Source organism: Salvia splendens, chromosome 2 (genome assembly GCF_004379255.2).
Source record: "Salvia splendens isolate huo1 chromosome 2, SspV2, whole genome shotgun sequence".
Taxonomy (NCBI): Eukaryota; Viridiplantae; Streptophyta; class Magnoliopsida; order Lamiales; family Lamiaceae; genus Salvia; species Salvia splendens.
The window spans coordinates 33,814,949-33,839,247 of record NC_056033.1 but is presented as its reverse complement, the minus strand read 5'-3'; the positions used below and the strand labels follow the sequence as shown (position 1 = coordinate 33,839,247).

Below are 24,299 nucleotides of genomic sequence, written 5' to 3'. Positions count from 1 at the left end.
GACCAGAACTATTTTTTTCACAAATTTCCATTTAATGATAAATTGGCACATTAATAATTTATATCTATCTATGTATTTATTTATACATATATAGAATGAGAGTTTTCATAAAAATACATGAATGGCATTATATTAATTTACATTTATATAAAAAAATTTGTTTCAATTTAAAGTCATTTTCGGCAGTTCACATACAGATATAGTTCATTTGATATGAATTGAATTATAAATATAATTCAAAACCTTGTGATTTTTAATTTTCTTATAGGCTCCATTAGGTTTATAGATGGTTCAATTTTATGATTTTTAATTTGTCCTATAAAAGGTATATAGATTTAGATGAATAGCACCTCACAACTTAAAACATTTATGATTTATCTCTCTCATGTGTATAACCTGTGTAATTCACAATATGTCATATTTTTAGTGGACGGATGGAGTAATTACTTATTTCATTAAGATTAAAATATTCAAAACATAGATATGAAGAGAATAAAGCTCATGATAGAATAAAGTTATTTATCTATAATATTAGACAAATTTAAATATTATTGATTTATGTAAAAATTAAAATATTTACTTAAATTTCATTTCAAAACCCAATGAAATGAATCTATTTAATTTTATATATGATTTTCAAACTATCCCATATTCAAAATTCATCACAATCAGTAATATAAAATGCATATAATTCTTTTAAATCTTTTAACAATTAAAAGAAACACGATTTGGGTCTCATATTCATACATAAAATTTTAGAGTAGTACTACAAAAATTTAAGAAAATACTCTTTAATTAATCTTGTAATTGAATTTTTGCATTGCCCAATAGAAATACTCCCTCTGTCCCAAGCTACTCGCACTTATTTACTTTTTGGGCGTCCCAAGTTAGTTGCACTCTTTCCATTTTTAGTAAAAAATTTCACCTACAGCCGTCATTTTTGACTTTCCTATACACTCATTCCTTAATCTCTGTGCCGAAAAGGAAAAGGGCGAGTAGCCCGGGACGGAGGGAGTATAAATCACCTGCCCAAAATATAAATATTCAACGAGAGACTTAGCCCTCTCAACGCCTTAACCGTCATAGTACGCGTTCTAATATTCTAGAAGTTTACGTTTCCTTAGCCCCAAAGCAGTCAGCGCTTTCGCTCTCTATATATAATTCTCCCTTACGCCCACTCCAAATCTTCACATCTTCTTCCTTCAAATTGATTTTTATCACTCACGCTTCTCTTAACTATTTCACTCAACCAAGCGATCATGGCCCAACAAGATTCCAACATCCTTCAACAACCCCTTCTCGTAAGCTAGTATTCAATTTTGTTTCCCCTCTGATTTTCGATTCGTTTTTAGATTGATTCGGTTGTTTTATTTTGAAGGAGACCGAGGAGGAGCAGAGGCTGCAGTACTTGGAGTTCGTGCAGGCCGCCTCTTTCCACGCGCTCTTGTACGCCGCCAAACTCTACGCTTACGCTAAGGAGAATTCTGGCCCCTTGAAGACCGGCGTCGACACCGTCGAGGGCACTGTTAAGACCGTTGTCGGCCCTGTTTATCACAAATACCAAGGCGTCCCTGTTGATGTTCTCAGATTCGTCGATCGTAAGGTATATTCTTCATCTTCATCTCTTTGATCGATTGTTGTTGCGTTATAGGGTTTGTTTCTTCTAATTTGATGGCGAATTGTATTTGAATTTGTTTGTTGGAGTGCAATTTAGGTCAAAGAAAAACAAAGTGCATGAATTGGGGATTATTAATTTGTTTACATTTCAGTCACTGGATTGAGCGTTGTGTTTATATATCTCAGTGCCAAATTAATCAACTCGGCGTTAATAGTTTAGTTCTTTTTCACTAATTTGGTTGTCAAAATCGTGCTAAATGAGTCTATGGCTTGGTTGGTTTTCAATCAATTGCATGTATTGTAAATTCTTGGCATTCAAAGGCTAACACTTGCTGGAATTGAATATATAGATGGATGAGTCGATTAGCAGAGTGCAGAGCCGTGTGCCCCCGGCCCTGAAGCAGGTGTCGACTCAGGCGTATGAGGCGGCCCAGAAGGCCCCTGATGTGGCTCGGTCAGTTGTTTCAGAGGTGAAGAACAGTGGAATGGTGGGAATTGCATCAGGATTGGCACAAACAGTGTATGCCAAGTATGAACCTGCTGCCAAGGATCTCTACACCAAATATGAGCCCATGGCCGAGCAGTATGCTTCCACCACATGGCGCTCGTTGAACCAGCTGCCACTATTCCCTCAGTTTGCGCAGGCTGTTGCTCCCACGGCCGGCTACTATACCAAGAAATACAACGAGGCCGTGCAGCAAGCGGCTGGTAAAGGGTGGCAGGTTGCATCGCATCTGCCGTTGGTGCCCACAGAGAAGATTGCCAAGGTTCTTAGCTCACATGAATCGACTGTCACTGTCGAGTGATCAATCTCTGTGTTATGGGTTGATATGAATTTCTTATAGTTTTTTCATTGGTTTCTGTTTGTATGAAGCAAATTACTATGTTGTTTTATAAGCTTGGGATTAATACAGCTTTCGATTATGAATATAATTTCCGTGATTTTACTAAACAGCTACTTTTTGCAATGAATTTGTGAGACCTCATTTTCCTCTCTTTTGTCATTGCCAATATAGTTTGTTAGATGTTTGGTCTTCAGCTAGCAATTGTTTTGTTAGTTGGGGAAACTATGTGATCAGCCGAAAGAGGCGTAGGAAGTTCCCATTCACTCCACGACACCCATAATTCACATATTCATATCATCATCTTATAGCTTTGGAATCAATAAGCAAAGCAAGATAAAGCTTTCAAGAAGAGTACATTTCTACCATTTTCAATTTTTTGAACTCCAACGCTATATTTTGTCCTTTTACATTTCACTATTATTCCATAGACTTAAACTACAGATATGATATGAATTAGTATTTTTAAAGTTAAACATATATAATTGAAATTTATAACAGGAATAAAATTTTATATCTTGAGGAATTGCAGGGGGAGTTTTTTTTTATAATCCAGGACTTTTATTTGGTGCACCGGGGTTTCTATTCCTAGGTTCTATACCGATCAAAATATCAAATCAATCCAAATTCATTAATATTTAATTATCATGTTACAGCAATATGAATTCATTATATGTACTCCCTCCGTCCGCCATTAGGAGTCTCATTCCTTGGCGGCACGAGTTTTAAGATATATTAAGAAAAGTGAGTGGAAAAAAGTTAGTGAAATAGATGTCCCACTTTTATATATTAGTTTTAAATGAAATGTGAGTGGAATTAGTTAGTTGAAGATGAGACCATATTACCATTTGTGGTAAAAGTGAACCGGGACTCCTATTTGCGAACGGACTAAAATGAAAAAAATGAGACTCCTATTCGCAGAGGGAGGGAGTAAATATTATGTATCAGGAGCTGGAACAATGAGCTAACCGTGGGTGGAAATTTTGGGCAAATTTAGTTAATTGCCACCTCATAATTAATCTAAAACATAATTTTTTATAGGGATATTGGTCTCTAAAACCATGAACTTTGCCTAAAATTTGGTATTTTCCATGAACATTGAAATTATTCTATAATATCACAAACTTTGCATTTTATTTGGTATTTCCCAAACTCATTCAAATGAGATATTTTCATCAAAATCTTATTTTACGTTGGCAATCGTGATACGTTTTATGATATTTTAAACCACTTTTTAAGTTCATACATGTAGGGTAAAAAGTCACGTTGAAAACCACGTTGATTTAATTGTGTTAAGTATGATAAAAAAAAACCTCGTAAGTTAATCAAATATAGTAACATGGGAAATACCAAACAAAGTGCAAAGTTTGTGATATTATATATTACTACTAATTTTAAAGTTCATGGGAAGTATCAAATTTTAGTCAAAGTTTTTGGTTTTATGGACCAATTTCCCTTTTTTATAAGCCATTTACATCAAATTCAACTTCATTTTTGTTTTACTCCAATTATTTACACCCGAATTCTAATTTTACATCATCTTTTAGTATATGTCTTACAAATTTTTTGCAACGACACCATATTTGGTATTGTTCCATAAAAAAACACAAAAATGGATTTGTTTGGTGTGTAGTTAGAGAAATTTTCTACGTCAAATACTCATTTTTTAGTGTATAATTGGATATGATACAATTGCAGTCGATTGTGCCACAAGATTTTGCAGCCAAATGCTTAGGTAGGGAGATAGCCAAAGACCCAAATGGTGGGAACTCGAAAAGGCACACCTCCTATAACAATGAGGCACATGCAATCATGGCCGTTATTCACTGTCCTATAAATAACACTAGAGATGGATATACAGAATAAATTATAGAGGGAACATCATTTTTGGTCCACGAACTTTGTCAAAGTATCATTTTAGGTCCGTGAACTTTGAAAATATCATTTTAGGTCTGTGAACTTTGAGTTAGTATCATTTGAGGTACTTTTTACCATTTCCAAGTTTTTTTGGACGAAAATACCCTCAATGCCTTAAAGTGTATATATTTTTAATAAATTTATCATATACTCATAATTTTTTATAAATATCTTTACAGTATATTTTTGACAAATTTTCTAAATATAATTTGACCTTAAATATTATCACTTAATTTTGTGACATGCAAGTAAAATTGCTTCTTCAATTTTTTATATTAATTTTTTAAAAAATTGAATAAAGAACTTTTCTTTAATAATAAAAAATTGAATAAAGATCTTTTCTTGCATGTCACAAAATTAAATGATAATATTGAAGGTCAAATTATATTTAGAAAATTTGTCAAAAATATATTGTAAAGATATTTATAAAAAGATCTTTATTCAATTTTTTATTATTAAAGAAAATTCTTTATTCATTTAAAAAAATTAATATAAAAATTTGAAGAAGCAATTTTACTTGCATGTCACAAAATTAAGTGATAATATTTGAGGTCAAATTATATTTAGAAAATTTGTCAAAAATATATTGTAAAGGTATTTATAAAAAAATATGAATATATGATAAATTTATTAAAAATATATACACTTTAAGGTATTGAGGGTATTTTCGTCCAAAAAAACTTGAAAATAGTAAAAAGTACCTCAAATGATACTAACTCAAAGTTCACGGACCTAAAATGACATTTTCAAAGTTCACGAACCTAAAATGATACTTTGACAAAGTTCGTGGACCAAAAATGATATTCCCTCTAAATTATAAATGGACATAACTAGGACTGGGTAAAAATACTGAAATACCGCACTTATCGTATCGAAAAAATACCGAAAATACCGGATTTTCAGTATACGTCAATTTTCGTTAAGGTATCATACCTTACCGATTTATTTCGGTACGGTAACGATATTAATTTTCATATACCGAGGTATACCGGGGTATACCGAAAATACGGTATATACCGAAAATATGGTACATACCATAATTTTCGGTATATACCGATATCAATATATGCCAAATTATATCAAGTAAATTCATACTTTTACCAAACAAATAAATATTTACATGTAGAAATCAAAGCTTGCCTTATTATAGTTGTCAGGTAATCATGTAAATATAAAATCAAATAAACTCAATTAGGAAAACTTGATATCGTTGAATCAATTGGTTTTAAACAAATATAAGATTTTAGTTAAATTAGTTGCAAACAAATATCGTTGAACGTTATGTGATTGCATGGAGTTTAATTGTTGCACTTTTTTTATTGAATATGTTTGAGTTTGATTAAACTTCATGTACGTATTTTTGAAATTTTATTTTCATTTGTGTTTGTATTTAGAATTATTTACAAAATAGTGATATTTTGGTATGTTGTATTGTAGTCCGATATACCGTAAAACTCTGGTATATCGCAAAAGTACGGTATACCGAGTTTAGATATGACATACTGAAAATAAGGTATGGTGTCGATATTGAAATTGTCATAACGAAAATAAGGTATACCGAAGTTCGGTATACCGAAAATTTTGGTAAGGTAAATGTATGATTTTTCTCATATCGAATTTTCGGTAAGGTATACGGTATGATGGTTTCGGTAAGATATACCGTACCTACCCACCCCTAGACATAACTAGTAAAATAGTAATAAAAAAAATCACCACTATAATTATTCTTACGCCTCAAATAACTAGTAATAAAAAAAATCAACCTTAGCCTTGTTTAACTAAATAATATTCAATTTATTTAAATTTGACTAATGTGTATAGAAAAAATTAAATAAATTTAAATAAAAGAAATAAAACTAAAACTAATAGGATATATAAATATACTAAATTTTAATATGTACATAAAAGTATTATATCAATCAATTGTGAATATCTTTTTTATTATTGTGATATACTAGTATTGAAAAAGAAAAGAGATGCAATTCATCAAAATATTAGAAAAGATTTTGCATTAAAAAATTTGAGGTGTAAGAATAATTATAGTGGTGATTTTTTAAGAATCAAACTAATGATATATTTTTAGGATAATAATAAATGTACATATTGTACGTACATAATTGAACTTTTTCTAATATTTTATATTAAAAATTATTTTATAAATATTAACTGATTTAAAATAAATTTCATACTAATCATTTTGCAACACTTCGAAAAAAATTGAAATTTTAATTTAAATGTTTGTATTAAGAAAAAAATAGATTTTTACTAAATATTGTATAATTAATTAGAATAGCTTGAAACCATGTCACGATTTAACATAAAATTTTTATATCACTTCTTTCTAATTGCTATATATAATACAATAAATAACAAAACTAATTTTAAATTAAATTCACTTAAATTTGAAATTTTAAAGATATTATATACATATACTACAATATATGTATATGTATCGTTTTCATATTTTTAATAGAGTATAAAATATAGGAGATGCAAATTAGTACTGGAGAGATATTGTGTATATATATTTGTGTGGCCGAGAACCGAAGAATTATTAGTATTTTTACTCGGTCCAAAGCATTTATTACGTGGCATAAAATTATTCCAATAAATTCCGAACACAAATGTGATTTCAATTTAAAGTTTAAATAGTTTTAAAAATTATATCCCTCAAAATTAATTCTGTGAGCTCTGTCTATTGATAAGGTGTAAAACACCTTGATTATATTGTCCTAATTCTTCAATTTTGAACTGGAAAAGAATACATAAAGCATTTCATTTTATTTTATTTTTATAATTAGTTATCGAAAATATTACAAGTATTCATTTGAATTTAATAGGAGTAGAAGATAACCAGAAGTAAATGATTAATTAAGCTGCGAAACGAGTAAGCATCATCTTTGCATCCTAATTAGTAGTAATTACCTAACCATTGATTATTTGCATACATAATTACATTGGTGATTTGATTTCGACGGAGAAATTCCAAAAATTCCAAAACCCTTTTGGGATCTCAGAAAAATGTCAGACGAGGAAGAAACGCAGCCCACTGATGACCAGAAAATCGAAATAGCCAAATGGTTTCTCCTCAATGCTCCCGCCGGCGAAATCCAATACATCGCCAAAGGTAATCTCAGATCAATGCTCATGCATGTCTATATACCAATTACTGTCCTACTTTTTGGCCAATTCCAAATTTAATTCTACTGCGCAGATATGAAGGCCGTTTTGCAGGATGAGACGCTGTACACCACGGCCGCCGCAGTGGCATTTCCTCTTTACAACAAATCCCACATGATCTGCCTCGATTTTCCTGATAGAAGCGGTGAGGTAACGCCCATTGTGCGATCAATTTGCCCTAATTATGTTGTCTCTGTAATTGTTAAATTATTTCGTCTGAGCCTATTTCTTTTACTTCTCTCATTATGCTCAGTTGGCATATATTTTTCGGGTTTAATATGAATTAAGAGCAGACTGTGTAAATAGGTAGAAAATTGTCTTCAGTGAATCCATAAAGAGTTTTGGAAGATTTAAGGCATTTGCTAAATTTCCCTCCACATAGTACTTTTAAGAATGAAGAATGATCATTTTCCATCTCACTGCTACAAGATTTGTGATTCACCTGTATAATTTGCATAGAACTAGAATGGACATGTGTTTTAATAGCTATTATTGCATGTTAAGAAGTTTTACATCTGTGCTGGAGAATGCTAAATTTGTAATCTTAAAGTTACTTTAGCATTGTGGTTCGTGGTGTTAAAACAGTTAAATGTTTCGAAACAGGGGGAGTTTGCACAGATAAGGTTCTCTAGCTTTTAAACAGCATTTTCAGGAAACTTGAGTCCTAATATAAATAAAAGGACATCATGTCAGATACACTTGAAACTAGGATTGAAATCTTTGTGCGTGCTCATTTTCCCTTGTCTGAGTAGGCTCTACGGTCGATATAGAATTTCCTATTCTGTTTTCACATGTTTGTACTTTCTTTATCTTTGATGTTATCAGGTTATGGTTACACCATTTAGTGAGATTGGCGAGAACGAGTATCTTGATCCTAGGACTGCTCAAGTTGCATTTGTTGACCATGTGAATCAGGTAGGTATCTTCAGTTGATTGCATGAGTATTAAGGTCATGCATTTGGTGGACTTAATCATATGTGTACATGATTAGGTTTTTCTGTCACTTTACTACTTTAGTATGGACTTTATTTTGTGACAAATGTTATACTAATTTATAGTACTACTATTTATTTTAAGGTTGCAGTACATGTAACATAGTAAAGAGTTAAAATTGGCTAAATACTTCCATCAAATTGAGTGGTACCAAAAACTGCTCAGTCCAGTAGCTAGATTGGCTTACAGCTGAAAAGTGGAGCCTAAAACTGTTCAATGAAAAATCTTATGCTCAACTCTATAAGTTTTCTCAAGTAGATGACCTGTTTTTTCTCAAATGGATGATTTGTTTTGCTGTTGTGGAGATGCATGCAATATGCGAAATTGCTAATACCTGTGAATCAAACTAAAAGCTCCTATTGAATGTATTTCACTGATATTGATACACTTGAAAGAGGAGATGATATGGTTTACAATGCTGAATGCTGGAGCTTGGATGTGGTGGGGCAGTAGTTAGAAGATATTGGGAAGAGTTGGCAGCGGTGGTTATTTGGATAGTGGAGGAGTGTTAATGCAGTAATAATGACGATGATGATGTACAATTTGGCAGAGAATGAACTCCTACTTCGATGTCATTTTTATCCATTGTTCTGCTACATAATACATCTAGGTCATATAGGTTTTATGGATTATGTGCGTATCTTCTTTTTATGTGAATGATGCTAAGAAAGCATTGAGAACCAAACTTGACCCCCTACTAGTGTGTTCTAATTCGCATATTTAATAGTCACTTATAATTCTTTCTGCCTGAGCCTTTGTTTTGGGGAACTAGGGTTAGAAGGACCATTGTTTCTATAACTGAACTTAACTCAGCAAAGCATAAAGCATGCTACGACCTTTTTGTTACTATTGTCTTTGGTGTATATGAGTTCCATCAGAACTTTTTCTGTTTTCATGTTACAGTATTCTGTGTTAATCAGGTCTGCAGACGTGCTCGGCCTGCAAATGATGAAGAACTTCCAACACCATATATTGAGGAATATCGGTATGCTCCGTGTTTTCCTGTTTTTAAATTTATTCTGGTACAGAAATGAAAAGGCTGTTGTGTTGCTCTCATTAAACTAGCATCTGGCAAAATAATCTTTTATGGCATCATTCCCAAGAGCCTGGTTTTACTGATGTTCTTTCTGCAGGTATGCCTTGGATATTGAAGTTACTAAGTATGTAAGTGAAGCATACCCGAAAGGAATCTGTTCAGTTTATTGTGTTAATGGGAAAGATGTGGAAGAACCAGGCATGGATTTTGAGCTTGTTGTGGTAATTTCTGCTGCTAGACTCAGACCTCAGAATTTCTGGTAAGTTCTGTTATTAGTACTGCAATGTACTCACATATGATACATTCCTATCTGCCTTGGTGAATCATCATGATGAGTGGAGATAGTCTGCGACTCTGCGTAATTCCATATACTATATAGTATATACATCTACTAGTCGAAGGAAGATATTTGGAGATATATATTCTGAATCATGTTCTGGCAATTAATTTTAAGCTCTAATCTTATCTGGGCAACCGTGACAACTTTTGAAAATGAAAAAAGCTTGATCTACCCACTGGAACTAATTCACAAAGCTTGATCTAAATTTGCAGGGGGGGAGGGAATCTTGAAAATATAAAACACGGAAAAAAATTCTAAATAGGGATTATGACTATATTGGTACATGGGTGATGGGGAGAAAAAGCTTATTAATTGAATCGAAATTTGGCATGTGTGCTTGTTTGTTTGTTTGTTTGATATTGTATTTATAGTATAGAATGACCGGAGATTCCGTGGAAAGGTCATCCTACAGAGATACAATCTTTATAATTCTTGCTTGTCTTTCTTCTTACACTTCCATTAATTTGTCTAGCAATGGAAGTTGGCGGTCAATATGGAATGTGGAATTCAAGGATGAGGCACAATTTGTGGAAGTTAGAGGTACACTTCAGGTAGTCTTCAGTTTATGATATGCGATTCTGTATGAATTTACTATATTCTATATTCCAATTGATGTCATACTTTTGCATCAAAAGGGAAAATAAAGAATTACAGAGAAACATGAATTTTGTATTTTATGTAGGTTGGCGCCCACTACTTTGAGGAGGGGAATGTCCAGTTAGATGCAAAGCATGAGTGCAAAGATTCCACTATGTTAATGGTAAAGCTTGAATTAGAATATGTAGTGTATTCTTTGTTCATGGGTGGTTGGTTCATGTTACTGGCAGCTTAGATTGAACATGGTGACGTACAGTTTGGTCCATTTTTGGAATGTTAGTTATCTTAGCTGTGACAATGGTCTATAGACAAGCCTGGTTCATTTAACAATTAAGTAATTGACATATATTTACTCTGTGGCAGATATGGTCTAGCTGTACATATCTTTTAGTTTAAGAATTTATGCACTTGTACTCATTAAATCAATAATTTGGATTTTATAAATTCTTTCTTCTTTTGTTGTTTCATTCTGTCCACCTTTTTAGTTCAAGAATACCCAAATTTATTGATATTATCTGTGGTTTTTAACAAAACATTGATGAGATTTTTCTGTGACACATTATTGATAGAGATGCACGTTTTAGTCAGGGTATAATCTGTGGTTGTCTGTTTGCAGTCTCTTTATGACTCCAAATCAGGAGAACATTTTTGAGAATGTCGATACTAAATTTGTTAGCCGCAGATTAGGAGGAAAAGCCATGATGTTAAAGAGATATCATTCGGTTAAGTTAGCAGAATATAACAGAATGTTGATGGTATGTGTTGATTTCTCAGTCACCTGAAGACTCTGCACATTCCGTGACCGCCATTATACGCCACCACGAGACGGAGTATCTAAATTCCCTTCAGGTTCTCATTCTTTCTCCTTGAGTCTAGTATCTTTGTTTTCCAACTTTTTTTTTACTAAATCTACTGTATTCGCAGACATCCTATTCAAAATTGTCTGATGCCACCTTCAAGGTACTTTCTTGGATATCTTCGTAATAGTTAGCCTTCCTATTATTGATAAATATAAATTGAAGTTTTATAATTTGTCCTTCCATGTTTTTTTGTTTTTGTAAGCATGCTTCCTGAAGTTAACTTATAGCTTGTGATAAACTCATGCTCTGCCCTCATAATTTCCATTTTTAACATGTTTTAATTGTTGTGTATCTGCTTATTAGGTGTTCTAGGTGCACATTTATTCTCCTTGCATATTGGCAGTCAAATAATGCATCTGAAACAGTCGATTTAGTATCATACTATTTGAATCCCTAGTCAAACCATTATTATTTCTGAGAGAGATCTGTGGGTTCTGATAAAGTCGAGATACTCTTTTGCTTTTCTGCATTGTAGGACCTTCGGAGGAAGCTTCCTGTTACGCGGACCTTATTCCCATGGCATAACGCCACACAGTTCAGCCTCAGAAGAGATCTCCAAAAGAGCTTGGGACTGGAAAAGAAGTAAATGATTCTTCTTCAAGGTTGATTGTTGTATACTGTAGTATTTCCACATTCACCCCCTACATACAACGATGATTTTGTTTTTTTGTTTCTGTGTTGTATCATGTGCTTCCCCACACTTGGTCTCTCATTTTTGTCTGGGGATTTATATGCCAATTGGCTTGAAATATTCTGAAAACATATGATGTGTGTATACCTTAGGGATGTAAAGTATTCATATATTAAAGAAACTCATTTGTTTCCCGTTGACCTTAGCTGCATTTTGGTGGAATGATTGACATGCAACCAACCATATTTTGGATGTTGCACTAACCTAGTTTTAGTAGTTAGCATAGCCTAGATGTCGGGATGGGAAAAAAAATGTTACATTCCATATCAGTTTAGTATAGATTTATAAGAGTACTATGTTATATTGGTTGGTGGTAATGAATCAATTAGTTACGAGTTATAATATACTTTTGCTATATATACATCATTTGATTGTAGTAGTTTTGTAGCAAATTTGAATTATATTTGCTGCAGGTAACTTCAAAAACAATTTGCCATGGCTTCGGAAAGAGAAACAGAAATATGCAAAATTAGATAGTGCTGGCCAAAGCTAATATTGAACTTTGATTATCAACTAAAACAACACAACTCAAAAATTCTTATAAGAACATCAAAACTTTTATAGTAATAAAAACTGATGTAGCCTAATATTAACTATAACCACAACTTAACAATAAGAGTAACTATAACCATAACTTGAATCTGTGTTTCATCAGCACTTGACCTCCTTCAAGCCATGAGCCAGATACAGAAAAGTTGGATCAGTTGCTCCTTCCTTGTAGTATGCAAACACCATTGTCCCGTCATCGTGCATGCTCTCCCCAACAAAGCTGTAATATCATCCCAAACATCGCGTCATCAAACAAAAGATTAATTACGTTTATATGTACTTGTTCACTAAAGAAAGAACAATATTAAAACGAAGTCACACGCATTGCAGAACTGAGCATCTGAAACTTTGAATGGAATCAGTTTTATAAATACGATTTCTGGCAAAAAGAAAAATTGAATCTACTTACTATTGGAAGTCCTTGAGCTTTGAGACAAGGTATTTTGTAGCTCCTTCGATGCCTTTCTTGAACTGATCTTGCTTCTCAGGTTGAAGCTTGGGAGTCAAATTCTTGATATATTTCTTGACATACGCTATGAACTGTTTCTTGTCGAAAGGAGGCTGCTCCTGAAGCCTGAAAGTGTCTACTATATCGACAACCTTGACAGCTTGATCATCAACACCTTCTTCGTCATCAGCCCCTTCAGCAGAGGGATTAGCCCCAATATCGACACTAACTGCCCCTTGAACAACCCACTGCAGATAGGAAACCAACTTCAATTAGATTTGTCACACCAGAAAACTAATATAATCAATACACATGCACAAAACACATGTATAGTTTTTATGTAGATGATCATACCTTGCCTTCTACTTCCCACAGCATTCCATTTTCAATTTCCTTGTATGGGAATGAGTCAGAGAGAAGCTCATCACCTACAATATAAATTATAAAGTTAAGCAGATTTAGGTAAAAGGCAAATTAATCAGATCAAGAATCAACTACATTGCATAGGAAGCCTTCAAAACAGATTAGTTTCTCAACATCACATGAAACTTCTTGAACCTTATGGTAAAACAGATCTTTCAAACAAATTCAAACTTAAAACACAAATCTTTCAAGTCCGAGTTTCCACAATAGAAAATCAGCCACACAAAATAACCAAAAATGGAGTTTCATACACAACATGAAAAAAGGTTCAATCTTGAGACAGAAACGAAGCCCTTCATAAAACTGACATCCTAAAGAAATCAAATTATAGAGCATGCTAAAATCTGTTTAGGAGATGACAAGAAAAATACCAGAGAGAAGATCCTGATAAACCAACATGATTAGTGCCTTGTAGAAAGATTAGAAATTTGTTTAAGGGTGATTGGGAAACGAGAGAGTTGATGAAGTAATAACGACTGAGGCCGCCATATTTTATAGCAGACCGGTTTGCATGATATTTCCTACTGTCAATCGAATTGTTACCTTTTATTTGGATTTTCCTTTTTTCTTATCTTACATACTCCTACTGTTTATAATTATTTCCTTCATTCAGGTTTTATTGTTCATTGAATCCGCTGCATCTCTCGTGATTTTGGTTTTGGCGACTTACCATGCGAATTCGATCATTTCTATTAATTTTAATTCCATATTTAAATTGAATAATAGTATATTTTGTTAGTTTCTTGGTTGTTTACTTTATTAGTTGCATAATTAAATCAGGAAACTTTGTCCAAGTAGGACTCTGTGCTACATTATTCATGGCTACTATTTGAATGAATTACGATATTCTATTTTCGTCGATCCAAGAGTTTGGGATTTTATACTTCCTCCATAACAAAACAAATAACTAAAAATATGCACCTAAGCAACTTCAAAGATAAATTCGAAATATATAGTCGTAGCATAAAAGTCTCTGAGTGACTGAGTCTCTCTTTTACCCTTGCATTATGTATGCAATACACATTAAATTTTTGATATTGGTAATTTCATTTATCATTATCCATGACCGCCATCACTCATTTTTAATTTCTTACTAGTAATATTTTATATAATTTGGACGTACCTATGAATATTTATTTATATATCTTAATTAACTCGAGAAATAAATAATTCAAAAAGTAATAAATAAATAAAAATGATAATTCAACAAAAAATTAGAAGAAAATAAACTAGACAAGTAGGGAGGATAAAATAGCTACTTTTCTTTTCCATTTCTATGTTTTTTACTACTACTACTACTAATTTACAGACACTCTCACACAAAATTTCGTTTGACAAAATGTGAATTACTCATTTCGTCCCACAAGATATGCACTCTTTCTTGTTTAGTCCGTCCCACAAGAATATGCACTTTATAATTTTGGAAACTCTATCTATCCCAAAAGAATATGCACCTTATGTTTGACAGAGATTTTAATGCACATTGTAATCCAACCTACGTCAAACCTGTTCCGGGTACAAAATAGGCCCTTAGTGTTTTAAGTAGACAGATAAAAAAAGAAAAAAAGTAGAGAGAATAAAGTAAGAGATAATAAGAGTGAGAAAATATGTTAATTATTATACTATTATATAGGCATGACTCAATTATGAAAGAACTTTTCAAAATAAAAACTGACTCGGTTATGAAAAAACATAGAAAATATTATAATAGATTTGAACCCTAAACATTTGGCTTCGGACATTACTATTTTACTACTAGATCAACTTACATACATACATCTAACAGCCGGTGATACTTTGATTAAGTAAATCAGTAGACTGTATCCTAATCACATTTCTTAGTTTATGAAATGATTTTGTATGACAAGACTTAAGAGCATCGTTAACGGTCGGGGCTGGGGCGCAAAAAGCGAGTCTCGGCCCGAGCTCAGCATTGGACGGGAGGAAGTTCCAGCCCAGGCCGGTCCCGTGGCCGCAGTTGCGGCCTGGGGACGCTCCGGGGTCCGGCCTGGCCGACGCTAGACGTGCACGGGCCGCAACGTTGGTGTCCCGGCCCGGCGCCGCATGTCCTCAATTTTTTTTTGTTTTCGGTTTTTTGTCTATAAATACGGAACATTTGTGCACCATTCTTACGCACATTACCCATTTCAATCCTCTTGTATTCCCATATTTTCGGCTTCTATGGATTGGTTTAACAGCGATGAACGTCAGATGAACGAGTTCGTCACCGCCAACAATTGGTACGTGCCGGCATCACCCCCATCGCAACCGACACCTAGTCCGGGAGTGGGTAGCAACATCGACATAACATCGCCAGTTAGGAGTGATGAGTACGAGATCAGTGATATGGAGCCCGCTGAAGGGTGGGGTAAGGGCAAGGTTGCGGATGATGAGGGGCCGAAGAAGTATAGTCCGCAAGAGATATTGTGGCTGACCAAGAACTACGTCGACGTCGCCGAGGATCCTATCATCGGTAACCAGCAGAGCGGCAAGGTGTTATGAGAGCGGATTGCTGAGAAGTACAACACTGGGCGTCCTAAAGGGACGTTCGAGAGTAGCTACGTGAAGCTGCGCAAGCATTGAGGTCGGGTCCAGAAGGAGATGAGCAAGTGGAATGACAAGTGGACTAACGACATTCGAATATGGCCGAGCGGGCACAACAAGATGGACCTCGTGGAGAAGGCCAAGGAGGAGTTTTTCGCTGACGGGAAGAAGCACTTCAAGTACTTCAACTTTTGGAAGATTGTCGAGAAGAGCCCGAAGTACACCGGTAGTGCCGAACCGACGACAAGTGGGGCGCCGAAGAGAACCAAAGTTTCCGCCGCCGGAAACTACTCTTCGAGCGAAGGAGGTCCGGCGATCGACCTCAACGTGACGGACGACGACGTCTTCTTCTCATCCCCTAGCGTTCAAAGCCGTCCGATGGGAACAAAGACGTCAAAGAGGAAAGCGAAGGGGAAGGCAACTGCGAGCTACTCCGCTATGCCGCCACTGCCGCCCAATCAGTCTCTGGATAAGATCTCCGACTCTATGTCGGAGTTGAGTATTACCTGGCGGATGAGCCAGCTGACGGAGTTGACATCGAGGGATACCTCGACAATGTTGGAGTTCGATCTCGAGTTGCACCGTGAGATGATCGCCTACCTTCGCGCACAAATGAAGAAATAGTAGTTGTGGCCCGGGTTTCTATGACTTGTATTTTTATTTTCTAGGATTTTTAATTTGCTTTGTCTAGGATTTGTAATTTTAATTTCTACTCAACAATGTATTTTTCCGGTTTCAATTGTTCAACGTATTGCATTTACGAGCAAAATAGGTTGAAGTTGTGAATAATGTCATTTATTAGTTGCGGCCCGGGTTTGGGCCTGCAGGGTTAAAGCAGTTGGGGCATTAGACTCAAATTTAAGGGAATGATGACGTGGATGAGACTTGGGGCCTGAAATTGGGCCGGGGTTAATGATGCTCTAAGTGCAATAAAAAAATAAAAATAAAGTTATAATACAAGTATAAAATGACGAAATGACAGCAAATCTTAAGGCTCCTCCTCATTGGAATGTGTCCGGATACATATGTATCGCGCAAATAAATAGCATTCTGTCTCCTTCAAATATTTGAATTGGTAAACATAATTAATTGGTTGCTTGTTTCATAGCAGTATTATTTAAAATTGTCATATAATTTTGCAGGCGAATTTAGCCAATATTTGAAAGCAATGCAGTGATTGCACGATTCAAATTGAAGTCAAACAAATTTATTTCAAAGTCCACCACCTATTCTATATCGTATTCCTTGCGTTCAATGTATACCTGATAAATAATTTTTTTTTAAAAAAAACTCTCTTATTACCGAAGAAAATAATCTTTTATTTCAACGGTGAGAGATTAAAAATTGATAGAAATGAAAAGGAAAGAAGGTTGACACTCTTTGTTGTCTCTCTCTCCTCTTTCCCAACTCCTCCATTTCCTTCAATCGTTTTAACTTACTTTACCAGAGCTTCAATTCAATCTGGGCTACCCATACTTTGTTTGATTCTATAATTATTCAGGGTTTCTGGTAGTCGGTTTAGATTATGGGATTGGGAGATGCAGATCTTCTCGACGACGGTGATAGAGGAGGATGCAAAGCGGCTGCGGTATCGTGCTCTATTTGCTTGGATGTTGTCACCGACAATGGAGATAGATCTTGGGCTAAGCTTCAATGTGGCCATCAATTTCACTTAGGTGAGTTAATTTTACAATTAAGTCTCATGATCTAGCTGATTGTATTTCAATGTTTTGCAATTGATCAATTTCAGATCAGCATATCTGGTTGATCTTTTTGCCCCAATTAGGCACTGCTAATGATTGAATTTGATGATCTGGGAGCAAGTTTTTGGCTAGGAAAGTTGAATTACTACAGTTCTCTGGAGAATTGACTTTTGGATGCTTAAATTGTAAATTTCTGAGTTGGTCCTTCATTGGTTGCTCGTAATTTTGTTTAGATGTGGTGCACAATACACATGCAGTGCAATTTAGTTCTTCTTGGAGACTTGGTCCATTGTGGGGTTTTGAATGTACTAAAATTGTTGCAACCTTAACTAGTTAAGTATCATGTAATTCTCCTGTAGGACCAGAAAACAAGCTGTTCATATGTATGTGCTAGTAAATTTTGGAATCAGATTAGCAGTGGATACATATTTGCAATGCATTCTTTAGAGGCAATAGGAAAAAATAAGTTATGGTGATTGTTTCTACTATCCTATTCTCAGAGAAACTCTTGTTAATTGAAGCGTTGATATCTGGTGACCTGACTTCTATTTTGTTGACCGGTGAAGCCCTAACTAATTGAAAGGGGCTGAAGGTATACCTTGTTAGCTGTCTGAACAACGCGTTTCCAATAAATTAATAATGATCTAACACCCAAAGCGTGTAGGGCCTGTAGCCTAAATTTGTCATAGGTTTATAGTAATGGATGGCGTATGCACATGCATGCCTTTTTTTGGCTTTTGCTATATTTATATCTTCTAAACTGTTGTTTCACCAACTTTTGATGTAGCTTGATGGTAATCGTTTGTCATCTGTCTTTGCTTCTGTTTCAAAGCTTGAGTTAGCTTTAGCCATTATATTAAATAAATCTGATCCTGTACATATTTCGTTATGGAGATATTTTTGTTATGCCTGAGACGTTCTTATGCTGCTCTGCTTTTAAATTATTACTCATCCCAAACTTTGTTTATCAGTGAGATGAATCAAATGACTGAGGAACCACATTACGTTTCTTACTCCATATGTTGTTGCATGAAAAAAACAGATTGCATTGGTTCAGCATTCAACAGTAAGGGAGCTATGCAGTGCCCCAACTGTCGGAAAATTGAGAAAGGACAATGGCTATATGCTAATGGCAGTCGTCCACTACCTGAGTTTAGCATGGATGACTGGGCCCATGATGAGGATCTTTATGATCTAAATTATTCTGAAATGGTAATTTTCTAGATTTATCATCTAACTTTTGTCTTCAGTGCTACTTGTATAATATATGTGTCTAAAGAGCATATTGAAGCATTCCATGTTATGTAATTTATTTTCACCTGTTCCTCTTTTAGATGTCATCTTATAAGCCATTCATTTCGAATAAGGGCAATCATATGTAACGTGCACTGTATTCTCTTCCAGCCTTGAGAAATATATGTGCAATTTGTGACGATATCAATGAGATTCATTTGCGTTAAAATTTCATCTGTATTGGAATTGTGGGGGGTTATAAATGCAACCATCGAAGATTATCATATTGTGGAAGAATGTTATGTTGCCTGATGTTCATTCACTTTGAAGCTACAAAGCTTATTTAGAAAACGGCTTCCTTCATAAAAATTATGTAAACTTGACCATTTGGGCTTCTTTTCTCTTGGTTTCATATTTTTGTCTTTGTATCAGCATAAATTCCACTTTGTACAAACTATATCTTTCCCTTGTTATTTATCTATCACAAAAATAATTGACAGCCGTGATTAGCTATTTATGTGGGGTCTGTCTTGGGTTGCTTGTCTTGAATAATGTGAGGAAACCATGGGAAGAGTAGTCAGGAACACTAGAGGACATACTTGGAGCAAAGTTTGTCTTATCCCTGGTTCTTTGGTGTGAACTACTTGATGGTCAGATAGAGGATACCTGTCTGCAGCATCATATGGCTGTTTCAGCAGCTTAGATTAGCATGAGCTTATCCACAATTCCTCTAGGTATGTGAAGCTTTTTATGGACTATGGTTGTACATATGAGCTATCAGATGAACTCAATCAAGTTTGACCTACCATTCTATTAGCTAGTAATATTCTCTCCCTCAAGATATTCTTCAGTTGACATCCCAAAAGCTTCTGTGAACTTTGGTCACTGTGTTAATGTGTTCTCACTATTTATGAAGTATGAACAGAATCCATATTCATTCTCCACTGACTTTTACTCTCCTTTTCATTCTGCCTTGTACTTATCAGTAATGTTTTTGGAACAATCGTTTTCTAAAGTTGACAGTTCAAGGAACAGTTTCAGTTGAGAAAACCATTTTTTCCCATAAAGTGGCTGTATTTCTATCCAGAATGTATGACTTATCTGATTTTTGGGGATCATAATTTCTGTATTAACCATGGAGGGCATTCATAGTTGACTTCAATATTATGACTTCATGCTTGTGAATAAGCTTACTTTCTATGTTGCTAAAGTTTTCTGAATACTTTAAAATAACTGTTTCAGTCATTTGGAGTTCATTGGTGTCCGTTCAGTGGGATAACAAGGCTCCCTTCATCTTTTGAGTAAGCCTCTATCTTACCTTTTGTAGTTTTTGACATAGTATTAAATGCAATTACTAGTTAACTTTATTTCTTTTCTGACTTAATAGATCGTGTAGGTGAAAAATATTTTAGCTAATATGATATTCTCATTATTGAGCTCATATGCCTTAATAACCAAAGAAAGCTAACACCTTGTTAACCATCCGTAATGTTTGGAACTCCCTAGGCACAAGTTTGGCACACGCATATATTTATTTGTTTTTTTGTATTTCTCTATACGTGACATTTTCAATAGTAAGCTCACAGAAACTCTCTGAAAGACATGAAGATAATCTTTGATTAATTCAGGATGATTTCTATTGTTTACAGCCAAATCTAATACTAACAACATATCACCTTGGCACCCTATGAGTGCATAGCTTTGGTTCACATGCCAGAAATGGTGCCTTGGGGAACCTTTTGATTATTGTCATCTGATGCATTTTGCTTCGGCCTAGGGGCCCAGCTGTTGGTGGCTGCGTATGGAGACTTTTGCAACAGTGACTTCTTGGTATATCACATAGCCGGCTCGCCCCAACTAGCTTTACCCAAAATTCACATTCACTACCTCCCCTCTGAGAAACAGCGACCAAATTATGTATGTCTTTTGTACAAGTCCTAGGTTTGCAAGCCCTGTTAACTGGTGGGTATCTACAAAGTATCAAAGGTACCTCTAGGGGCTGGGAGCTGTCAATTTTCGATTTCTGTTAGTATGGCTAGTTTAGCAGCCTAACCGTAGTGATCTTGACGTTTAGGTTGGTGGGTGGTTAAGTAACTGACTGTGGCAATTATTTTGTTTTGTAAAGCCTTGTTTAATCTGCTGCTGAGGAGAGTTGCTGGTTCGCTGAATAGTCTTTTCAGGCCTGTGCTCATCACAAATATTATGCTCTGGCCCATTCTTTAGTTTAAGTGCAATTTGCTTTAATTGTGTTACTCTGGAATCTTTAGCATTTCTAGGCAAACACAACTATGTTATCTAAGATTGTTCGGTGAGCTTCACCTGTAGCGAAATATTAGGAGTCTCTTTTGGTCTGTAAGACTCTAAAACTTTGACCTCTTGATAATGTTTAATTACCTTATTTATGGATCCTTATGGGCTTTCCAGATGTTGCTTCATAAGGTGCTGCATATCCAAACTTGAAATCTGGATGATTTTATTTTTTTTATCATCATTATTATCTACAATTTGGACAGACATTCTCTCAGGTGCTTGGCGCTGTATATAGTTTGACTAGCCTTAACAGATGTAAGAGAATGAGTATTTATTATGCCATATATTTGTTACTATATATTCGCTTTATTTGATCTCCTTACACTTTTTTTTCTATTATATGCTAATTTTTCTGAGTTAATGATACATTCCTATTGCAGTGAAGGGGAGTTTTCATCAAGCACATGTAAGACTACATTTCTCTACCTTCCTGCTAACACTTAGATCAAGTTTGTAATTGGTCTATTTGATATCTCATAGATCATGATCTTGTTGGACATACGCCTGTCTTTGAACATACGCCTGTTTCATCCGCAACTCATCCTTGCCCTTATATTGCTTATTTTGGGCCAATACATGCATCTTCTACAACATCAAGTACTAGTGTTTCAGATGGATCTAATTATAGTAACCATTGGACTGGCCCATCAGTTCCTAGTGAAGTTCCCAACTCATACACTTTTCCTTCGATGGATGTGCACTATCACAATTGGGACCATTCTTCTCAATTCGCTCCAAGCAACCGGATTGCTGGAGCAGACCAGACCCTGATTGCACCCATGTCACAGAGAACAGCGAGGAATAGCTCTGATATCCCAAGAGCTGGAATGCATCCCTCCTTCATGCTTGGTCACAGGTCAGTATGTTGTTTGCCTGAAATTTCTGATCAAATCTATTCAGCATCACACGATTACCAGAATGAGTAAATTTTGGCACTTATATGTTACAGTTCTGCCAGCAGAGCCCCCAGCACAGCAACTTCCTCCGTCCTTCCACCATACCCTGGAACTGTTGCTCGGACACGTGACCGTCCAGCTTTTCAAGCATACTTCCAGCAGTCTAGTAGTAACCCTTCGGCACGCAACCCTGTTTTACCCACTGGACGAAGATCCAGCAGTCATAGAGGTTTAGCTCAAGCTGCACCCCCAATTGCCTCGTCATCCGACCAGTCTGGTGGTTTCTACTTCATCTCATCAAACTCTTCAGGGAGAAACTTCCATGAAATGGAAAATCCCCACCGAGAACCATTCCATGGTTGGGAGCGAGAACACCAATATTCATTTCCTTCAAGCCAGGTCGATAGAGATTCAATCTGGGGGCCCTTCCACCCACCGGGTCCTGCATCCGAGGCCGGAATCAGACCCAGCAGTTTCCGGCTGAGACATGGATCAGAGAGGATGCCATCTCAAAATCGGTGATAGGCATGTTATTGTGTTCTGGTGAAAAAACTATGACCACCATGAATGAAACCAGACAATATATGTTTGTGCAACGATCTATAATGGTTGGTATCTGCCTTGCACGGCAGCCACGAAAACTACCGTGGCATTGAAAATATCGCTTTCAATCGCCACCACTTTGTGTGACGGACTTTGGCTTCCTCTTGTTTGTAGCCCCCGGGGCAATAAGATCACTGTTTAACGTACATAAAGAGGGTCGCCGGTAGCCTCCTCCAAGGCTGCCCACCTTATGTTTTTTTTTAAAATCTAAATTTGATACTTTTAAAGAATTCTTTGTTGGGTTGTTTTCATTTTTGTGCATCTTTTTTTGTCCTAGACGATGCACATAAAACCTTTGCGAAGCTAACACAACCTGGACTTGATAAATGAAAACAAGAAACGCTTTTTATGTGCAACTGCAACAGTTTTCAGTAGTTTTTTTCGCTTGAAATATCTGATCTTTCATTTACACCCAAAACCTCATCTCCCCTGTTTCATACCTAAAAAAATATGTGCTTGTGTGAGCCATCAAATTTGTGTAGACAACTTTAAATTTGTAGAAAGAGATGTAATTGGTCATATAAGAATTGGTTGGTATTTTGGATCAAGGAGATGGTGGGTGTTAGTGATAGCATGACATTAAAAATGTCGTAGCAAAGAGCAGAAGCCTAATAGGAAGTAAAAAATGTGCTTAAATTAGCAAAACACAGATGTAGCACATTTCAATCTCCTCGTTAAATTCAAATCGATAACATCGCTTATTTTCAATTATGTTTTTTATAAAATTTTAATAAACATTTATACTTTTAAATTATTTGCATATCAATTTAATGTAGGTTATTTATAATTGTAATTTGCAAGTATATGAGAAAATTTGAGGCACGCTGTGGTGGATAATAAAGTAGGGTGAGTTAACCGATTTGATGGAGCAGGCGTGTTGAATGGTAAAGAAAAATAATTACACACGATGCTAAAATACAAATAGATATCTTACTCTTTCTTCTGCACTTATTTTCCCATCCATTGCTATTTTTTTTTCCTGATCAAAGCTTTGATCTTTGTTGCCAAAATCCACTTTTTCTTCACAACTCATGCTTTATGTACTTGCTCCACAAAATTTTAGCAACCGCATTTAATCTGGGTAATTTTCTAATGACGTCCTCTCTTGTAATTAGAGAGACAGTTCTTCTCGCAAAATAGTTAAAGACAGATATTACCAAGTTTAGTACCACTATAATTTGTAGTATGATTTAAGTGTGGTGGAATACACAAATTTTGGGGTGGCTTTTATTTTGCACACCAGTTCAATTCTTTTCAAGAAAATACATAAATTATACACTTTTTTCGTCTACTAATAGAATATTTGATGAGTACAAGTTTTAAAAAAAGTAATTACTCACTAGATATTCATATTGTGAAAGTGTTTTTACTTTCTAGTGAATAAAGCCACTGTAGAAAAAAATGTACCTTTTATTAAAATGTTTGTAAAATTAAAATGTAGAGTAGATTATGAGTCTGTATGACTGTATGGACATCCAATATAGAACATGGATAAATTTTGTGAATAACGGATATAA

At 35.1% G+C, this 24,299-nt stretch overlaps 4 protein-coding genes across 7 annotated transcripts; 3 read left to right on the top strand and 1 right to left on the bottom strand.

The window, feature by feature from the left end:
• The first annotated feature begins 1,128 nt into the window (after positions 1-1,128).
• On the top strand, positions 1,129-2,569 carry LOC121764955 (REF/SRPP-like protein At3g05500). Of its 3 annotated transcripts, none has more exons than XM_042161002.1 (3): positions 1,129-1,301; positions 1,397-1,603; positions 1,968-2,569. In XM_042161002.1, exons 1-3 carry the CDS (start codon positions 1,260-1,262, stop codon positions 2,421-2,423), a joined length of 705 nt encoding a protein of 234 aa, XP_042016936.1. In that variant the 5' UTR covers positions 1,129-1,259; the 3' UTR covers positions 2,424-2,569. The 3 variants fall into 3 exon arrangements, with proteins under 3 accessions (XP_042016936.1, XP_042016931.1, XP_042016923.1); XM_042160997.1 differs by having other exon boundaries at positions 1,382-1,603; XM_042160989.1 differs by having other exon boundaries at positions 1,139-1,301; positions 1,379-1,603.
• Positions 2,570-7,100: 4,531 nt separating this feature from the next.
• On the top strand, positions 7,101-12,218 carry LOC121764944 (F-actin-capping protein subunit alpha-like). Its single transcript, XM_042160980.1, has 10 exons — positions 7,101-7,503; positions 7,591-7,706; positions 8,382-8,471; positions 9,470-9,534; positions 9,683-9,844; positions 10,398-10,476; positions 10,608-10,685; positions 11,297-11,371; positions 11,447-11,482; positions 11,858-12,218. The coding sequence occupies exons 1-10, from the start codon at positions 7,398-7,400 to the stop codon at positions 11,966-11,968; spliced, it is 918 nt and encodes a 305-aa protein (XP_042016914.1). The 5' UTR covers positions 7,101-7,397; the 3' UTR covers positions 11,969-12,218.
• A 506-nt stretch (positions 12,219-12,724) lies between these two features.
• On the bottom strand, positions 12,725-13,940 carry LOC121771294 (translationally-controlled tumor protein homolog). Its single transcript, XM_042168079.1, has 4 exons — positions 13,865-13,940; positions 13,425-13,498; positions 13,032-13,318; positions 12,725-12,842 (listed from the first exon to the last, which is right to left on the bottom strand). The coding sequence occupies exons 1-4, from the start codon at positions 13,890-13,892 to the stop codon at positions 12,725-12,727; spliced, it is 507 nt and encodes a 168-aa protein (XP_042024013.1). The 5' UTR covers positions 13,893-13,940.
• A 3,441-nt stretch (positions 13,941-17,381) lies between these two features.
• LOC121792326 (E3 ubiquitin-protein ligase RFI2-like) lies at positions 17,382-23,012 on the top strand. Of its 2 annotated transcripts, none has more exons than XM_042190225.1 (6): positions 17,382-17,713; positions 18,783-18,952; positions 20,216-20,274; positions 21,664-21,689; positions 21,764-22,139; positions 22,245-23,012. In XM_042190225.1, exons 1-6 carry the CDS (start codon positions 17,563-17,565, stop codon positions 22,699-22,701), a joined length of 1,239 nt encoding a protein of 412 aa, XP_042046159.1. In that variant the 5' UTR covers positions 17,382-17,562; the 3' UTR covers positions 22,702-23,012. The 2 variants fall into 2 exon arrangements, with proteins under 2 accessions (XP_042046159.1, XP_042046158.1); XM_042190224.1 differs by having other exon boundaries at positions 17,383-17,713; positions 22,233-23,012.
• The last annotated feature ends 1,287 nt before the right edge of the window (positions 23,013-24,299 follow it).